The sequence below is a fragment of the Eurytemora carolleeae genome, unplaced genomic scaffold (genome assembly GCF_000591075.1).
Source record: "Eurytemora carolleeae unplaced genomic scaffold, Eaff_2.0 scaffold180, whole genome shotgun sequence".
Lineage (NCBI taxonomy): Eukaryota > Metazoa > Arthropoda > Copepoda > Calanoida > Temoridae > Eurytemora > Eurytemora carolleeae.
Genome location: NW_019396212.1, coordinates 119,566 through 138,142, shown reverse-complemented (window position 1 = coordinate 138,142; position 18,577 = coordinate 119,566). Strand labels below are relative to the sequence as shown.

General features: G+C 32.0%; 1 protein-coding gene across 1 annotated transcript; it reads right to left on the bottom strand.

Annotated features, from left to right (window-relative positions):
* Positions 1-732: 732 nt before the first annotated feature.
* LOC111698288 (osteoclast-stimulating factor 1) lies at positions 733-18,543 on the bottom strand. The gene is made up of 10 exons (XM_023468579.1): positions 18,442-18,543; positions 17,607-17,647; positions 15,910-15,972; positions 14,698-14,886; positions 11,494-11,539; positions 10,380-10,407; positions 9,382-9,434; positions 6,007-6,047; positions 4,006-4,062; positions 733-928 (listed from the first exon to the last, which is right to left on the bottom strand). Exons 1-10 carry the CDS (start codon positions 18,496-18,498, stop codon positions 856-858), a joined length of 648 nt encoding a protein of 215 aa, XP_023324347.1. The 5' UTR covers positions 18,499-18,543; the 3' UTR covers positions 733-855.
* Between the last annotated feature and the right edge of the window lie 34 nt (positions 18,544-18,577).

The following is an 18,577-nucleotide window of genomic DNA, read 5'->3' as shown; positions in this document are numbered from 1 at the left end:
ATAAGTAAAATGGGGGTTGGGGGAGGGGGCTCCTTTAAAAAGAGAGATCTAAGTAAAGGGATTTTGGGTTTCCCTTGATAAAAGGTAACAAATGAAAATGAATAAAGGGAACCCTATAAATGGGTCACTCTGTAATGAAATAAAGGAATATTTCTGAAGATTGATAGGGATGGAGGCCGGGAGGGCAGGAGCGTAGTGGAGGGGGGGGACGGTAACCCTGTGCCCCCTAGGCCCCCCCCCCCTAGAGCCAGAGGCAGGCTCTAATTTTAATACACAGTAAACTTACATATATATTCAGATTTTTTTTACTTTTCTTATTAATCGACAATGTCACAATTTGTCCATTTTTTGATTATTTCTCAAATTCTTTCTTGTACCTAAATCTTATAATTATGGTCAGATGACATAATAGTCAGCCTTCAGGTAGATTAATATAGATTTTAAACTTTATTTTTTTTAATACCGGCTTTTTAAGCACATCAACCATTAGGGGGGTGCACAAAAAAAGTTTTCGGCACGCTTACGTACGCCAAAAGTGCACCCCCCGAGGCTAAACCTCCACGACGCGCCTGCGGGAGGAAGGTAGAAAGAGAGGGAAGTAGAGGGGGTAGGAAGGGGTTAGGAAGGGGGTAGAAGGGGGTAGGGAGGGAGGTAGAAAGAGAGGGGGTAGCCGGTTATAGGAAGGGGTAAGAGGAGGGTTGAATGATTGAGAGAACACACATAATACTAAAATTATCCTGAATTAAGCGTTGTATTGTACTACCGTAAATCTGCAGTACAATACAATGACCTTAGAATAATAAGGTTTTAGTGCAGAGTGAAATTTCATCTCCTCAACCGGCAACCCTGGAAAATTTAATCTTCGTCTTCACTCCCCTGGTAGTCCTCTATATTGTATCCGGGGGCCGCCTGGCTACCTTTTAATCTCCTGCAACAAAAACAAAAATTAATAACAAAAAATGTCACCGGAACTTAATCTGGTAATGATTCCTCAATCTATAAAGACGTTAAACGGTTCTGTGGAATAATATTCTTTTTACTTAATAGACAATAGAATTTTATCAGCGAGGTTATAGTATATAGAGTGATGATGTACGCTAATTCTTTACTAATTGTACAGGCCATTTAATTCACTACCAAAGGTCAATCTGTATATTACAGTAATCGTTGGTGATTTCTGAAAATATTTATATTGAGAATTTGTTTTCCATGTAACTATTAAAATCCACTTCCCCTGTATCGTGTGCAGGATTCCATATTCACAGGAAGACGTATATTATCGTCTTTTACAGAGCAATATTTCATTGTTAATAAACGGTTTTGAGAAAACTGAGTAAAAGATACAAAACCTCCCTTTACCAAGCACCTCTGCCCCTTTAGTAAATTCAACCTATATGAAGCATAAAGTCTGACCGCGTCAACCTTGTTGCACCGCGCGGCTAGTCCTGTCCATAGAGATAGGTACAGTACAAACTGGGACTGGAAAGGTTGACCCGGCTCGGAAATTCAAATGTACTACGGCTGCCCGTGATACAATTGTACTCCGAAAGCGTACTGCATATTTGATGTTTGTACTGTATCATTAGGCCATAATCTCTTAACATACTTTATCAGTCAACTATACTAAGTGTACACTCAGCCTAATACACACGGAGAGGTAGCTCAGATCCACCTCCCCTGAATTGAATCTTTGCCGCAAACTCTGATTTTACAATCCCTATATATTTGCAACCCAATGTCGGATACCTCAAATTCATAGTCCAAACTATGAATTATGTTATATCAAATAATCTAAGTTTGAAATATCAAAGGTTTCCACTATCAGGTTGCAAAGATATCGGGATTAGAAACTGCGGGTTTGTGGCGAAGACTCAATTCCTTTGAATATCACAAAATGTTTTGCTGCAGAAATCTAATCCAATAAAAAATCTTAATGAAACAGAAATCTAATCCAATAAAAAAGCAAGGTAATCCTTCCAATATAAACAACCAATTGCAAACCTTAAGCCAAAAGTCACGTAATGAAACATTGAGAGAAAATCAGAAAATACTTTTTAATTTTTTTATTTTAGTTTTTTCAACAAAAATATACTTTAGACTATTAAATGTACTCATTATGTGATTAACACAGAAACTCAACACTGTCAACATTTCTAATTTTCTATATCTTTGCAATTTGATTGTACCATTCATAATTCAAACTTTGACTAGATGCAAATATCAAATATGTGTCGAACAAAAAAGGGAGAGGGGGGGGTTATACACTATGATGATAAGACGCGAAAACTATTTAAAGTTTTAAAATAACTTCAATATCAAATAAATAAACTACCGTCGATATTTATGGCTACAGAATATTTTTAACTTTATCAATTTATTTATTTATAATTTTTTTTTGAAACAAATTAATTGATACATGTATTTAATGCAGAATGCAGATACTCATGTTTCCAATCTTCTTGTTTCCTGGCTGTCCTGTTTTGCTCATTCAATTATAGCTGCATACCCCATAATCCAGTTTCCATTTTGAGAAGGGTGAAAAACCAGTTTATGGTATTTGATTTAAAGTCTATTGAAGGCTCTGTTCCCCCTTAAAACCTGTATCAGCGTGTACTTCATCCCTGATGTTTTGAGTTTCTGTATTCATCGTTATTACTACAGAATATAAAAAAGGCTGGAAAGGTTTTACAAAGGGCCAAGGCCTGGCATCTCTACAAAGTAGATCCATGGCTCACTAATAAGGAAATAAATTTCGTAAGTTAACTTTTAGGTCAGTAGCTCAGTAGCTCAGTAGCTCAGTAGCTCAGTAGCTCAGTAGCGCTGTAAAAAACAAGCATAGCTTTTCCGTCCAAATAAAAGTTCCCATCATCATTTATTTCTATATATTTTCATTTCTATATATTTTCATTTGATTTATCATTTTCTTGTTATTTATCCCCCCGCGGACATCTGTTTTATAGAATTAGTAAGAGACCATATTGTACAAATCCTACTCTCTCTTATATAACCCCTACTACATATATTATCAATATATATATATATACATATAAGTATTTATTGACAATATATGTAGTACGGGTTAAATACGATAGAATATATATATATGTAATTGAAAAATCCTAATCAAACTTATTTAAACCATAGTATTTTGTTCAATAAATACTTATTTAAGTGAAAAAATCAACCCATTCTTAGTATCTTATAAACTGCTGGAATGGTAAATTTGTGGTCCTTCCGAAACTTTTATCATGATTTTTTACGACAAAAAAGTAATCACATAACAAACATGTTTAACACAATTTATGCTGTAATTTTTCATACAGATGGCTCATCTCCCCTTCCCGTTAAAAAAAAAAACATTGAAACACCATACGAGACGAGGTAACTCCATTAAAAAACAAAAAAGGTTCTCCAACATAAACATGTCCTAAGTTTCTAGCAAGAACATTTTCTAATTTAATGAAAACAAGATCCAATTAATTTCTTTTTAAACGAAAACATCCTCAATTCAAGGAGATGGTGTAAAAATAAACAACAAACATAAAAAACAATAGTAGTACTTGAATCTGAGTATACCAGGTACCTACCTGAGAATTACTTTAATCTGAGTACACTAGGTACCTACCTGAGAAGTACTTGCATCTGAGTATACCAGGTACCTACCTGAGAAGCACTTGACTCTGAGTTTACCAGGTACCTACCTGATAAGTACTTAAACCTGAGTATACCAGGTACCTACCTGAGAAGTACTTGAACCTGAGTTTACTAGGTACCTTCCTGATAAGTACTTGAACCTGAGTATACTAGGTACTTACCTGAGAAGTACTTGAATCTGTGTATATTAGGTACTTATCTGAGAAGTCCTTGAACCTGAGTATAACAGGTACCTACCTGAGAAGTACTTGAACCTGAGTATACTAGGAACCTACCTGAGAAGTACTTGAACCTGAGTATACTAGGAACCTACCTGAGAAGTACTTGAACCTGAGTATACTAGGAACCTACCTGAGAAGTACTTGAACCTGAGGGTCTACAGCAAGTTCCTCAGCACTTTTCCCATCTCTTGAGGTAAACCAACCATGATAAAATTCAAAAAATGAAAGAAATAAAGTGTCGACTCTAAATGGTCTCAAATCAATCAACTTTATTTCAAAACATTCAGGAAAAAAGAAAGTTTTTTGAAAGGGAGAAACCGGCAATGTGTGGGAGTTGACCTGAGAACGCAGTTTTGTAAAGAAATTTTTCAGGATTCATTTGACCCTGTCAGACGTTTTTACGGTCCATATTTATTCAGCAAAAGTGCAAATTCAATTTTTACAATCCTTCAATGGCCATTCTGGAGAGATGATATTTGAGAATCGTTTTTTTTTAAATTATTCAAAAATTCTAAAGTAAACTAATTGGATGTTTAGGAACATATTTCTCGATAAAAATTTGTCAATAAATCAATGTTAGAATGAATTATTTCCTTTTCATCATTATATTGAATTTTTTATTCTTTAAACATTTGTTTGCAGATTTCTTCAAATTCTTAAAATGTCGTCTTTTCAATAAAAATTGCAGGAAAATGTTTGTGAACAATGTGACATTGCAGATACTAACAACTGAGTTATAAGATTAATTATTTTAGAGGATAAGAGTTAATTTATTTTCTCAATCTGTTCCTAATCAACTTATTAGTTTACCATATTTGTTACATTTTTAGTGGTCGTGATAGAATAATTTAAAAAAACCGATTCTCAAAATTATCCCTCCAAGATGGACAATCTATGACTATGAGGATTTTAAAGATTGAATTTGCGCTCTTGCTGAACAAATATGCACCGTAAAAACGTTTTATATTGCTCTGCAATACTTCATTTTCAGTTCATACATTGCCGGTCACTCCCTTTAAGAATTTGGAACGGTTTCCGTGTTCTGTTTAGTAAAATATTTAAGGTTTACAAGTAAGTCCAAAAAGTAAGTTTTAATTCTCCTTTTAGTCTAACCAAAAATATCCCCTCCCCCCTTCTTCCCTAACGCACTTGAGCATTTTTATAAATATACATCCCTGAGTTTTGAAACCATATTTAGCACTGAACACATATTGTATTTTTTGGCAAGACTTGGAATGGCACTAATGCAAGCCTTTCATGTCTTTCAAGCCTATTCTCCGGAAAAGATTTATGGGAATTATTTTTGCAAAAGATGCAAAAACTGTTATCAATATAAAAGTTTACTTACAAGTTACAAGAACCACAGTTTTTTTTAAATTTCTGATTAACAGTTTATGAAGAAAATGGGTTTAACTATTTGGTATTTCTCTTAACCCCCCTCCTCCCCCCCTCATTCATTACTCTCACCTAAGCGAAAAAAAGATTTGAAAGCATAACAAGTGTTATCAAGAACTATTTAAACAAATCTTAGGAATCTCTAGAAGGAACACTTTTGGTATTCTATTGGAGGAGATCCTTCCAAACTTTAAAATATCACATTCAAGTCGTTAAAGGGACTGAAGACGTAATTATGTGGGACCCACCATTTTCAGATTGGAATGTCCAATGCCCTCCATTTTCAGATTGTAATGTCCAATGCCCTCCATTTTCAGATTGGAATGCCCAATTCTCTCCATTTTCAAATTGGAATGTCCAATACCCTCCATTATTAAATTGGAATGTCCAATGCCCTCCATTTTCAGATTGGAATGTCCAATTCATAACCACACTCTCTTAAAGCAATCTTAGTTCAAGAACTAATGTTGTGATTTGTGATATCCTTGGTTTTAACCTTGAAAATAAATATTATTAATTCTGATTTCTCTTTTAAAATAATAGATGGACTGGAGGACATTTTCTGAAGTAAACAATTTCCAAGCTACGTCTGCGCGGAACTACAAAATCTTCCTCATTATTGATACAGCAAAGGTGTAAAGGGTATCGTTGTGAACCGGAGAAATCTGTGAATGGAAAGCTTCACTTGAAAATACGTTTGCAGTCCCTTTCATTGAATATATTTTAGGTTAGTTTCCTGTTGACAAGACCAGGATTGGATCCAGCATTCACCAACATCTTAAATATCATATAAATAGAAATATCTATCAAACTCTTCGGTATATCTGTATGTATATTTGATCCATTACTCTGGTTCCTTCCCTATACCCTGACATATATCTGATCCATTACTCTGGTTCGAACCCTACCCTGATATATAGATGATCCCTACTCTGGTTCCTACCCTACCCTGATATATATCTGATCCATTACTCTGGTTCCTACCCTACCCTGATATATATCTGATCCATTACTCTGGTTCCTACCCTACTCTGATATATATCTGATCCATTACTCTGATCCATTACTCTGATCTCCTACCCTACCCTGATATATATCTGATCCATTGCTCTAGTTCCTACCCTACCTTGATATATATCTGACCCATTGCTCTGGTTCCTACCCTACCTTGATATATATCTGATACATTACTCTTGTTCCTACACTACCTTGATATATATCTGATCCATTGCTCTAGTTCCTACCCTACCTTGATATATATATCTAATCCATTGCTCTGGTTCCTACCCTACCCTGATATATATCTGATCCCTACTCTGGTTCCTACCCTACCCTGACATATATTACTCTCATCTCCTACCCTACCCTACCCTGATATATATCTACGCTATTACTCTGGTTCCTACCCTACCCTGATATATATTTGATCCCTTACTCTGGTTCCTACCCTACCCTGATATATATCTGATCCCTACTCTGGTTCCTACCCTACCCTGATATATATTACTCTCATCTCCTACCCTACCCTACCCTAATATATATCTACGCTATTACTCTGGTTCCTACCCTACCCTGATATATATCTACGCTATTACTCTGGTTCCTACCCTACCCTGATATATATATATGATCCATTACTCTAGTTCCTCTCTAATCTCTCACTATTCTCTGATATATTACTCTGGTTTCATTATTAAAGTGGGGGAACAATGTAATTGGATTCCTTTGATATTGAAACTTATTGGTTTAAAGAGCCTCTTAACCAATTACCATCATCTATTGTAAAGAAATATATTTTTTTGAATATTGATATTATACAGTGAGAATCAGAAAACTGTGGAGTAGGAGGACTACTCAAGTTATGATATCAAACAGAGGTGGATACAGGATTTAAGTGAGGTGGGTGCTAGATTAATTTCGGTACCAAAAAAATCCTGATTTAGGAACAAAAAGTCGCGCCAAATGCGAACTTAAAAGACTCAGAAAGAGTCAAAACTAATGACTAAAAAACTTAGCATCTTCACCAGGAAAAAAATATTTAAATGTAGCTATATATGTAAAGAAATATTTAAATGTAGCTATATATGTAAAGAAATATTTAAATGTAGCTATATATGTAAAGAAATATTTAAATGTAGCTATATATGTAAAAAAATATGTAAATGTAGCTATATATGTAAAAAAATATTTAAATGTAGCTATATATGTAAAGAAATATTTAAATGTAGCTATATATGTAAAGAAATATTTAAATGTAGCTATATATGTAAAAAAATATGTAAATGTAGCTATATATGTAAAAAAATATTTAAATGTAGCTATATATGTAAAGAAATATTTAAATGTAGCTATATATGTAAAGAAATATTTAAAAATCTCTTTTCTTGATTACCATACTTTTTTATGTTACTTTGACATGTAAATAAAAAGAAGCAAGAAGAGTAACATTGAGTAAACTAACATTTAAATAGAGAACATCAGATACAAGGAACATTAACAAAAACCAGAACAGGTACGTTTGGGGAGGCGCAACTAGAGAGGGGGGGGGGCGGCCGGTTGGGCAAAATTGCTAGTTGCCCCTCTGTACGTTTGGTTAAGACTCAGGAACCAAACACAAACAACTTGGTATATCACATCATAGACCGGAAGAAATATCGTTCTTGAGAAAAGGATCAAAGCCGACAGGTCAGCTAAACAAATGCAACTTAGGATTTTAGGAACAACAAGGTCAAAAAAGAAAGAACTAGGAACAGGTTCATAAAAAAGGAACAATACAATAACACGAATGTTGGGTGAGTTAGGAACAAAAAAAGTACTGGATTAGGAACATTAAACGAGGATTGAGTAACAAAAACTATAAAATGGAAACTATAACAAAAACATTGACTATTGAACCAAGAGCCAGCTAGGAACATTAAAAAAACTAGGAGTTTCATACATACATTAAGAACGAACAAATAACAAAGCAACAATAAAAAGATTGTTTAAGAAATAGGAACAAAAATAAAGGATTAGGACAGGAATTTAGGGTCTAGGGTCGGACAAAGTGTTAGGAATAGGATTAGTATTAGGCAGAGGCGTATTGAGGGGGGAGGGGCTATTGGGGCTAAGCCCCCCCCCCCTGGACCAGTGAAATCTATTGATTTCAGGGGGTTTTCAGGCCCCAACGGGTGCTGAGCCCCCCCTCTGGAAAGATAAAAAAATTTAAGCCCCCCCCCCTTGGACAAATTCCTGAATATGCCAATGATATTAGGAACATTAAGCAAGTTAAGAACAAAAAGAAATAACTAGTTATACTCATATGCATGAAATTAGGAACAATATTACAATTTTTATTAATTAGTATTACTAGAGAGGAACAATAGGAAGATGTGCAGTGTGCCGCGTATTAACACCAATAAAACCAAAACACAATGTCGTTGTACTTACATCGTTGGTTATATTTATTTTTAACAAGCTAGAAAAATATATAAAAAGTCTAATGAACATGGGACGTAGCAGTTTTGCAGTGTACATGGACAATTTTACTTAATAAGTAAAATTTCAACAAAAATATCATATATTTGTAATAAAATCATACTGTTCTACAATATCATATATCTGTAAAAAATCATACTGTTCTACAATATCATATATTTGTAATAAAATCTACTGTTCTACAATATCATATATCTGTAAAAAATCATACTGTTCTACAATATCATATATTTGTAATAAAATCTACTGTTCTACAATCGAAAGCTGTCTATTTGTTTCGTTGAAAAATTTAAATACTGAAGGTACTGTAGACGTAATTTTTAATTGAGCTCCCATTTATAGAGTGGTATGTCTAATTCACAACAGTACCCTCAAAACCTTTGTTTGACGTAGATACTAAATAGCAGAAGCGGAGGACGACTTGATCGTAACGGTGTACTTACACTCCATGCTAAAGTACACTGGTTGTTTCATAATAACTAAATTGCTTAAAAAGTATGAATATATACAAATCAGGTTTAAAGGGTACCGTTGTGAATCAGACATGCCACTTTATTTCTGGAAGTTACTTAAAAATACGTCTTTTGTCTCTTTAAAAAAAAACTTTTTTTTTAGTAAAAAATATATATTTTACCTCCACAACTGAGGAATGGCCATGTGCAGCAGCCAGAGTAAGCGGTGTTTCATCTGAAAAATAGATATGTCTAAAAATTGGTTAATGGAAATCTAAAAATTGGTTAATGGAAATGAAAATTTGTCCGTAAACATGGCAAATAAAAGTTCAATGGAAAAATTGGTTACTAGTACTTATAAAGGAAAGAAAAGAATAAGTTAACTGTAAAACAAAACAAAAAATGTTGGATCCCGCTCTCGAAAAAAAACAGATTTTTATTGAAAGGACAATATGTTAACCTGATATGAAAATTCCTATCTCAACAGGAAAAAAATGGAAATACAAAATAAAAAGAAAAAATATATAAAATGGTATAAATCTAAATTGTGCATGCACTGTGTATGTTTGGAATAAACACAGAATATATATATATATGGAATATTGGAAAACTCATCAATTGTACATTTAACAGATTTATATCTACGTAGATATATAAATAGATAGATAGATAGATAGATAGATAGATAGATAGATAGATAGATAGATAGATAGATAGATAGATAGATAGATAGATAGCTATATCAATAGAAAGAAAGATATTTCTATTCTCAACTTCAAATTTTTATTTGATAAAGAACTAACTATACATTATGTTTCATGCTTTGCCAACAATCTTCGGTAGTAAATCTTTGTTCAACAGAAAGTTAGAGGATCGATAGATTGATAAATCAGATGATTAATTATGTAAATTATAAATCATCTATGGGTCCGTCCCCCCGTGAGATCTCAATTTCCCTTTTTAAACACCCACCCACATACAATTAAAACTGTTGCACCCCATCTCAACAGAAATTGTATAAAACAATTAAATTTTGTTCCATTTTTACAAGGTTACATATCATGAAGAACTAAAATACCTGATCTAATAACTAATTTTCATTTTCATATGATGAGATCGAAAAAAATAGTTAAAGTCTCATTCCTTCTGGATCCCCCTGTAAACCCCTCTAAAGTTTTACCTAATCTATTTCTAGCATCTAGCAATATCTAGAATTAAACCAACTTTGTAAATCTTAAGGTTTCAAAATTACTAAATAATTAACTAGGGTCATAAAGAAAAATTTGAATGGACAAGTAGAAAGCTAAAAAAAGCTTTTGTTGAGAAGACGAGCCAAAAAAAAAACTAAGTAAATGCGTTCTTAAACCAGTTTTTAATTCGTTCAGAAGAACTTTCATGTTGGATACTTAAAGTCCCGATCGCTCGATTTCGATATCCATTGTGGGCACTTTTAATTTGTGGGTCTTTAAAAACCACACTAGCTTGCCATATCTAATTTTAGCGGGATATAGCATAAGAATTAAATTAATCTGCAGATGCAAAAGATCGAGATCTATCATTGATTCCCAGCTACGATTTAAATTTTTTTTTGTAAAAGAGTGAAGATTTTGCATTGTGTAATAAAAGCTAACTGTTGAGAGTTATGTATATTATGTTCTATACAGGGCGGACAATATACACCTTAAAATTCTAACATTTGCTAATATTTTGTATAGAATATGTAAGAGTGCTGTAGCTTAAAATATCTTAATTTGAGTTTCTCTTTGATCACCTGGCTGTATCATCTTCTCAAGGAAAATGAATAAGTTTAACTTATTTTAAAATACAAGAATTGAATATATAAGCAACAAAAGTACCAAGATTAATAAAAAAGAATTTTTGTGGTTATCAAACTATGTCAGGGGTTGATGTGAGCTTTGATAAGGGCTTGAAGGGAACTTTGATCAGGGGAGGAATAACTGAAATTAATAGATTTACAATTGATCCTCAAATTAAAAATGCCCACAGTGGATATCGAGATCAAGGATCGGGATTATGAATATCCAAGACAAAATTTCCCAGCTTAGGTTAGATATATCTACTCTGAACTACGGAGATTCATGAATATGTATTTTATTACTGGATTTGATTAATATTCTGACTTTTTAAAAATCTTAAAAATTAATGGAGATTTAAAAAATATTTTCACAAAGTTTTACTGTAATGTAGAAATGCCCTCTAAAAATTTTAAAAATCTAAATCAAATTAAATTTAAATTAAAGTTAAATTAAATTTTTAACAAAATTTTGGTTTTCCTTGTCTACTGAAGTTAAGATCCTTACACAATCATCATGGCCTCCTCTAAACAATATATTTATTAGAAAAATGATTGACTATTCTATTTTATCGACACATAAAACAGAAAATCTCCTTGTCCATGATTACCATAAAGAGGAAAAATACAAAAAAATTTGCCGCTTCAGCGCAGATAATTTTACTCAGTCACTTAAAAATGTAACAAAGATAAATTTTACAAACAAAATTTATTTTTTTTAATGCAGCAGCACACTTGCACTATATGTCAAATTAAGTATGAAGCTCTTCCGAGGGGGGGGGGGTAAATAAGTAAAGATTGGAACTCCTATCAGTAGCGCAGGAACTTTTTTCTCATAAACAATAAAAAATATTGTAAATTTTTAAGTGTTATATATCGTAATATAGTTGGAAGTTGGGAATCGTTTTGTATCTGTTTTTAAACATTAAGTTTTTTTGGCTTTAAAGGGAGTGACTTGCTGGACGTGGTAGTTGCTGGCTGTAAAACAACTAGCGAAATATTACAATTGACTTATTTAAAAATTGTACATCGTAAAAACGTCTTATTGGTATCAAATGAATCCTAAAGTGTTTCTCGACAATACTGCACTTTCAGTTCAACTACCATGTCTATCATTCCAGTCTCTCCCTTTAATGAGGTTCCAAATAATATGATAATTTAACAGATTTGAAAACTGTATTCTCTACAAGTTTTTTTTATGAAATAATGATAACCATTAAACTCTGGAAGACACTTTTACACTCAAGTTATGACTTCAAAAATTTATTGAACATGAGTCACAGCAGTTGTGCAGTCTAATCCTAAGAAGAGTTTAAAAAAGTTTCTTGTAAAACAAGTTGGTTTGGAACATCATAAACTTAATTATTACTTAAATGTCGTCTTCCCATTACATAGTATTCTGGTTCTTACTTTACACTTACTAACTATAATCCCTGAATATTGAACCAACTTATCGTTTTCACTAAAGTGAATCTGCATAATTAGAACGCTTATCTAGTTGGGTTCATACAATAGGGAATATATCATGATAAAACCGAAATAAATTAAACCATGGTGGGGGGGGGGGGGCATAAGCCAAAACTAGAAATATGTTAAGTTTCGTTAATATTTCTATTCAATAATTTATACATTAAATAAAAATTATCTTTTGGTGTTCTTCTTTCATCTTTTTGTTAATTTTAAATTTACAAATAGATTAAATCAAACTTTGTTGTCAATCTTAAATTTACCTACACGACTGGGACCTCAGATGACCCTGCAGCAGGGAATGGATGTTTCGAATTACAAAAATTTGTCGCCAAAAAGTTTTATATTTCGTAACATTTGGAAATCCACAAAAACAAAATAGTAAATCCGCAAAAAAAAATTTATTTTTGTTATATCGAAGAGATGCTGAAAGTTGAAATAGAATATGGGCACGAAACACCCTTATAGTCTAGTAACTTAAGTCTCTCCAATATGGAAAAATTCAAAAATAAAACTAAACAAATTTTTTGAAATAAAAATCCATCACACATTAAAAGTTTAAATTTTGTTTAAAATTGAAAATAAAATTGTAAACGTAACTTAAATGGAAGAACGTTAAATTTTCTAACTTAAATTAGAAGATTTTCATATATTTTCTTGCTTTTTAAATCCGTCAGCTTGCTTGTAAAGATTTTGACTGGATCATATAACTGTCTCAAGCAATTTGCAGAAATATTTAGTTTTAAACAATTTAAATTGCAAGTTTTGACCAAGCAATTACACATTTTATAAACCATTTCAACTGACCCCTGATACTTGTAACTAAAAATAATATAAGGAACTTTCATAAGTTATTGTGTAATGCAGAATGGCAAGTGCAATTCAATGCTAATGTGTTTTTCATTCGGTAGTAAATAGGGTACCGTTGTGAATCTATATATAAGGTTTATCTGTATATTTTATGTCCGAATTTTCGTAATAATGTTTTCAAACATAATTACCCTGGGTATGCTTTGTAGGATTTTTTAATATAAAAATACAAATATTCTTCAACATTTTTGTAGAAAATCATATAAATTCTTGTCCTCTAATTTATTCTGATCTTGATCCAATATCTATAAATTTGCTATTGAACAAAGTTTGATAAATATTTAATTTTTCATTTTTATAATGGAGGACGGTCTCTCAATCTTTTCTTTCTTAAACCTTTCTTTTCTGACCAACCCCCTCCCCCCTTCCACCCCCTCCTCAAACTACTTCTTTCTTTTTATTATATTTGTCTTTCTTATCATTTTCTAACCTTGGAGTTTAGTCGTATTCTTCCAAAATATTCCTTTTCCTTTTATCAGACCTCCCCTAAACTTCCCTTATCGATATCACTCTTCTCTACTCCCTCCCCTTTCCTTCCCCGTTTTTCATCCTTCCCCTTCATCTGACCTTATCCATTTCCTTATCCTTTCCCTTTCATTATCCTTTCAATCTCCTCATACTTCTCCTTCCTCTAACCTTCCTCATTTTTTTATCCTTCCCCTTTCATTATATTTTCCCTCTCCTCATGCTTCCCCTTTCCTTATCCTTCCCCTTTTCTTTATCCTTCCCCTTTCCTTATCCTTCCCCTTCCATTATACTTCCCCTTTCCTTATACTTCCCCTTTTTTTCCTGTCTCTTACTTTATCTTTCCACTTTTATTATACTTTATTTCTATCTATCTATCGGTCTATCCATCAATCCTAAGTTTGCCTACTGTAAACTTGAATAGAATTGTATATATTGGATTCCTATTCCACTGCTTTTAAACATGATACAGTTGATTGAAATGATGCCATATCATCTGTCCTACAGTCATTTGTTCAACATATAAATTGTAGCAAATGAGCAGGTCAAAGAAAATGCCATTTTGCTTTCCTTTCTGTGTTTAATTATTGTTGGACATGTTACCCACAGTTTCTATGTGTCCCCAATATACAAATGTCCAAAATTAATGATCAAGAACCATTGATGTTTATAGTATCTACTTTAAGTTTAAGTATTGGTTCATATCCATCTGGGGCGTTTCATGCATTGTTTCATAATTTTTGAATTTTGTTCAAATTGAGGCAGGGTCAAATGTGACATTTTTTATTTTTGTTACATCTCTTTATGTTTTACGTCTTAGATAATTTTCTGCAAACAAACAAAAAATCTTGACGCTCTTCTATATATGCATAATTTTTATTACCTGGCAGCCCAATGAAGAGGTGTATTTCCGGCGCAGTCTGGTTGATTGGCCGGTATCTTGTTTAGCAAACATTCCTCCACCATTGCCACGTTCCCGCGCATTGCCGCGTCATGAAGTGGACTTGTAACTCCGCCATTGGTGGCGTCTTCTAACATATTGCTTGGCACAAGTCCTTCTACACCTCGACATCTTAACATAAACATTATTAGATATTTAAATTAATTAATTCATCTTTCTTTCAAATACTATTTAATCAAAATTATCTTTTGTAGAAAAAACTTGGATTTAAAAATTTATCGTACACCATCCATTTCATCAAATGTAGTTTAAAGCAATTTCAAGGTCTATAAAGTATGTGGGTTATTAACTAAAATTAAGATATCAAAGCACTAGATTAGAACTAGAAATAAATGTTGGTTATAGATATAAATATATTTTACAGTTTAATTAAAATTTTGTTTTCACAAAATATGTACAATTTACATGTTTATATTATATGCATATCATTTATAAAAATTACAATTTACTTTCATGCTTAAAGGGTTTTTGCGCATTTCTTGCTTAATATAAGAAGCAATCGAGAAATATCTGATCTCAACAGTTTTTAAGTCAGAAAAACGACTTATTCTTCCACATTTTTGATCTGATTAGGGTTGAAAGGGTATTGTCGTGAATCGGACCCGTTGCCATCTTTGAATGGAGGGTCACTTGAATTTGCGCGTACAGTCCCTTTAAGCAAGTTGTGAAAAGAATTTTTATTTGCTGTATATGGAAAAATAAAACAGCATTTGTTGGGCTAAGAAGTTTTGTTGAATCAAGTCTATACAATTGCTTATGATAGCAGCTAAAGAGAAAATTATAATATTTTAACAATAAACATTAATTCTAGTAACCCATATCTAATTTTAATCTACGATATATACGTATTAACAACACTGAGTTCAATAAACTCAGAATTGACAGCGAAAAGTTATTTTAAGCGTTTTTTTATCAAAAACTTATTCTGTCTCAATATTTTAACGTTTTAACGCATCTTCTTTTAACTAAAAAACATTATTTTACGTAATCAATTCATTTCATTAATAATTGATTTAGTTTAGTGAATAGTTGATGCAATTTATTCGAAAATTATTTAATTTGATAAGTTTTCGTTTTTTAGTTTTATAAGCTATTAATCAATTTATAATTTTGTTTGATAAAACAAATATTCACCTTGCTCTCCACCAGTCAGGGTCATTTGAGTTCAAAATATATAGTACATCTCCCTCGTTGAAACTAAAGGATTATGTTTATTGTTTTTTTTTGTTCTTACTTTTATTATTTCTAATATTTTTAATATTTTTCTTATTATTATTAATATTGAATATAATTAACAATACATAGATATAGGTTTTCATTCTTTCCTAGGCTTATACCATACAATAAATATTAATAATATTCTAAACTTTTTTTATGCTGTTCTTAATCCTCTGTTTCTTCAATTGTGGTTTAGCAGTACAATGTGATAAGGTCATTATTTGAATGGTGGTCCAATTTAATTAGTTTCTGTTTAAAGGGACTGTACACCTAATTTCAAGTGAACCACCAATTGAAGAGTGGCATGTCCGATTTAAAATGGTACTTAGAGGGAATTTAAAGGAAAAATGAAACGGTGTATAGGCTGAAAGCTACCCATGAAAGTTATATCTGATGTTCCTGTCTCGAGAAATTGATATAAAACTGTGTCAAATCTATACGAAATTTCATATATATATATATAATTTTGAATAGAAATAGTAGGTTTAACCAGATCCTATTAATAAGTTCCTCCTTTTATATTACAGTACACTTTTATTGGGATTAAAACTATAGGGTTACTGATTTTTTTTCTTCTTTGATAAAAACCGATGTTTTTTTCCTCTGTATGAAATCTGAATTATTATGAATATTTTGTTTCTTCATGCATTGAAGCTTTAATTCATAATTATAAACAACAAATTGTTTAATATGCAGGAATTGATTACTCGACACAAACTCTGATTAGTTCTTTGAAAATGAATTCAATAAATGTGAAACTAACATCTACTTTTTTACTCTACAGAGGTTTGGTCCATCACCATCACTGAATTTTAAATAAAATGTTCAAGTTTCCTTGAAATTCTACATTCTTTTAATCATAACTGCTTCTATTAAAAAAAAAACTATTAAAAAGAACAAACGTGTTTTCTAATACAATCTAATTTCTAATACAAGCTATTTGTTTTATATACAATGCACTTAAAACGACTTTTTCCGCTAAGTGTCTCTTTTATCATAATATTATAAAATATTAACTATATACGAATGTGTCGACAAATAATCGATTACTATTGTTTTTAATACCTGAATGATCTGTTTGAAATTTAATTAATTTTTTTACATTCCGAGTCGTATATTGCTCTTTCTGAATTTGTATGGACGCTATGTTCTTCATTCAGTATATAAGTCGTTTTTAACAAATAACTCCTTATAGATGCAACAGATAGAAGCAAGATTAGTAGCGATCAAAAGCGATTATTCTTCGCCGTGAGCCTATTCCTCTTTCATTTTTCGCGATTAAAACTAGATAAACTACGAGGTAACAAAGCTGTACCATTAGTGTTACCTTTTCCTTGCTTACTATAGTTGAGTGTGCATAGATGGTCATGTAAACCTTTGATATTTCAATTTTTAAATTATGATTTCTGCTAATCAAATGTTTACGCCATCGGGTTGCAGAGATAAAAAGGAAGAGGTGTGTGCTCTGTTCTTTTATAGTTACTTAGTTGCAGATATAGGAGATTTGGATATCTGATTTTCCATTATTAACAATATTTATGACTTATTTATAGCCCGCTAAAATGTTTAGCGCATTTTCTGTTTGTAATGTTCATTGTTTATAGTGCACTGACCTTAATTCATCATTTTCCCTTGCTTTGTACTCAAATGCAGCCTAAAATAGCAATTAGAAGAGACAAAGAAAACAACGAAATAAATTAATAAAACCATGAATTAAGTATTTAAAAATTCAGTATTTAATGTAAAGAAGTTTTTGTGGCAAACACTGATTTTTTAATCCCTATATATTTGCAACCAAATGTCGTTGATATTTCAAAGTATGAATAATCTAAGCTTTAAATGTCAAAGGTTTACACCATCAGGTTGCGAAGATAAAGGGATAAGAAAATTTGATTTTGTGGCAAAACCTGAAAAACTGAAATATTGGTATCGATTTTGTTATCTACATTTCATATAAACAAACTGATTTTAACTCTTCTGAGCTGGGAACTTTTGAATAGTGGATATCGGGATTAATGCTTGATCCACTCTTTTTCTTAATCTGGAGATTAAATAATGCTTGTTCTCCTCTCATTTTTAATCTCCAGATTAATTTACCGATCGGGATTAAGGATATCCCATTCTAAAGTTTTCAGCTCTGTTTAGATATGTTAGTTATAATTAAGCACAAATTATAAAATCCTTGATAAAATGTTACAGCAACTATGGAAAGATCGAATTACAATTTAGATTGAATTTTTTATAAATATAAAATAAGGTCTGTAATCTGTATCATTGCAAATGTCTAATTAGGTTGTAAAACTGTCTTTAATGTTTTCCAGCTGCACATATGGTTTTCTTCATCAAATATCTTTAATAATGCTCAAAAACTTTGATGAGAGCTAATGTGGTAAAATTGCATGAATGTTAACGGCACAACGGCTCGTGCTGTAATATTTTATATCTTACCCGCATTATTTTTACATTTCTTGGTTTAGGTGCAGGCTTTGGTGGAAGAGCAGACATTTTTCAATCTGCAGATTTTATTTACAAATATAAGGCCCGTAACAAGGGGGGGCAAAGGGGCCCATGCAGAAGGGTGGGG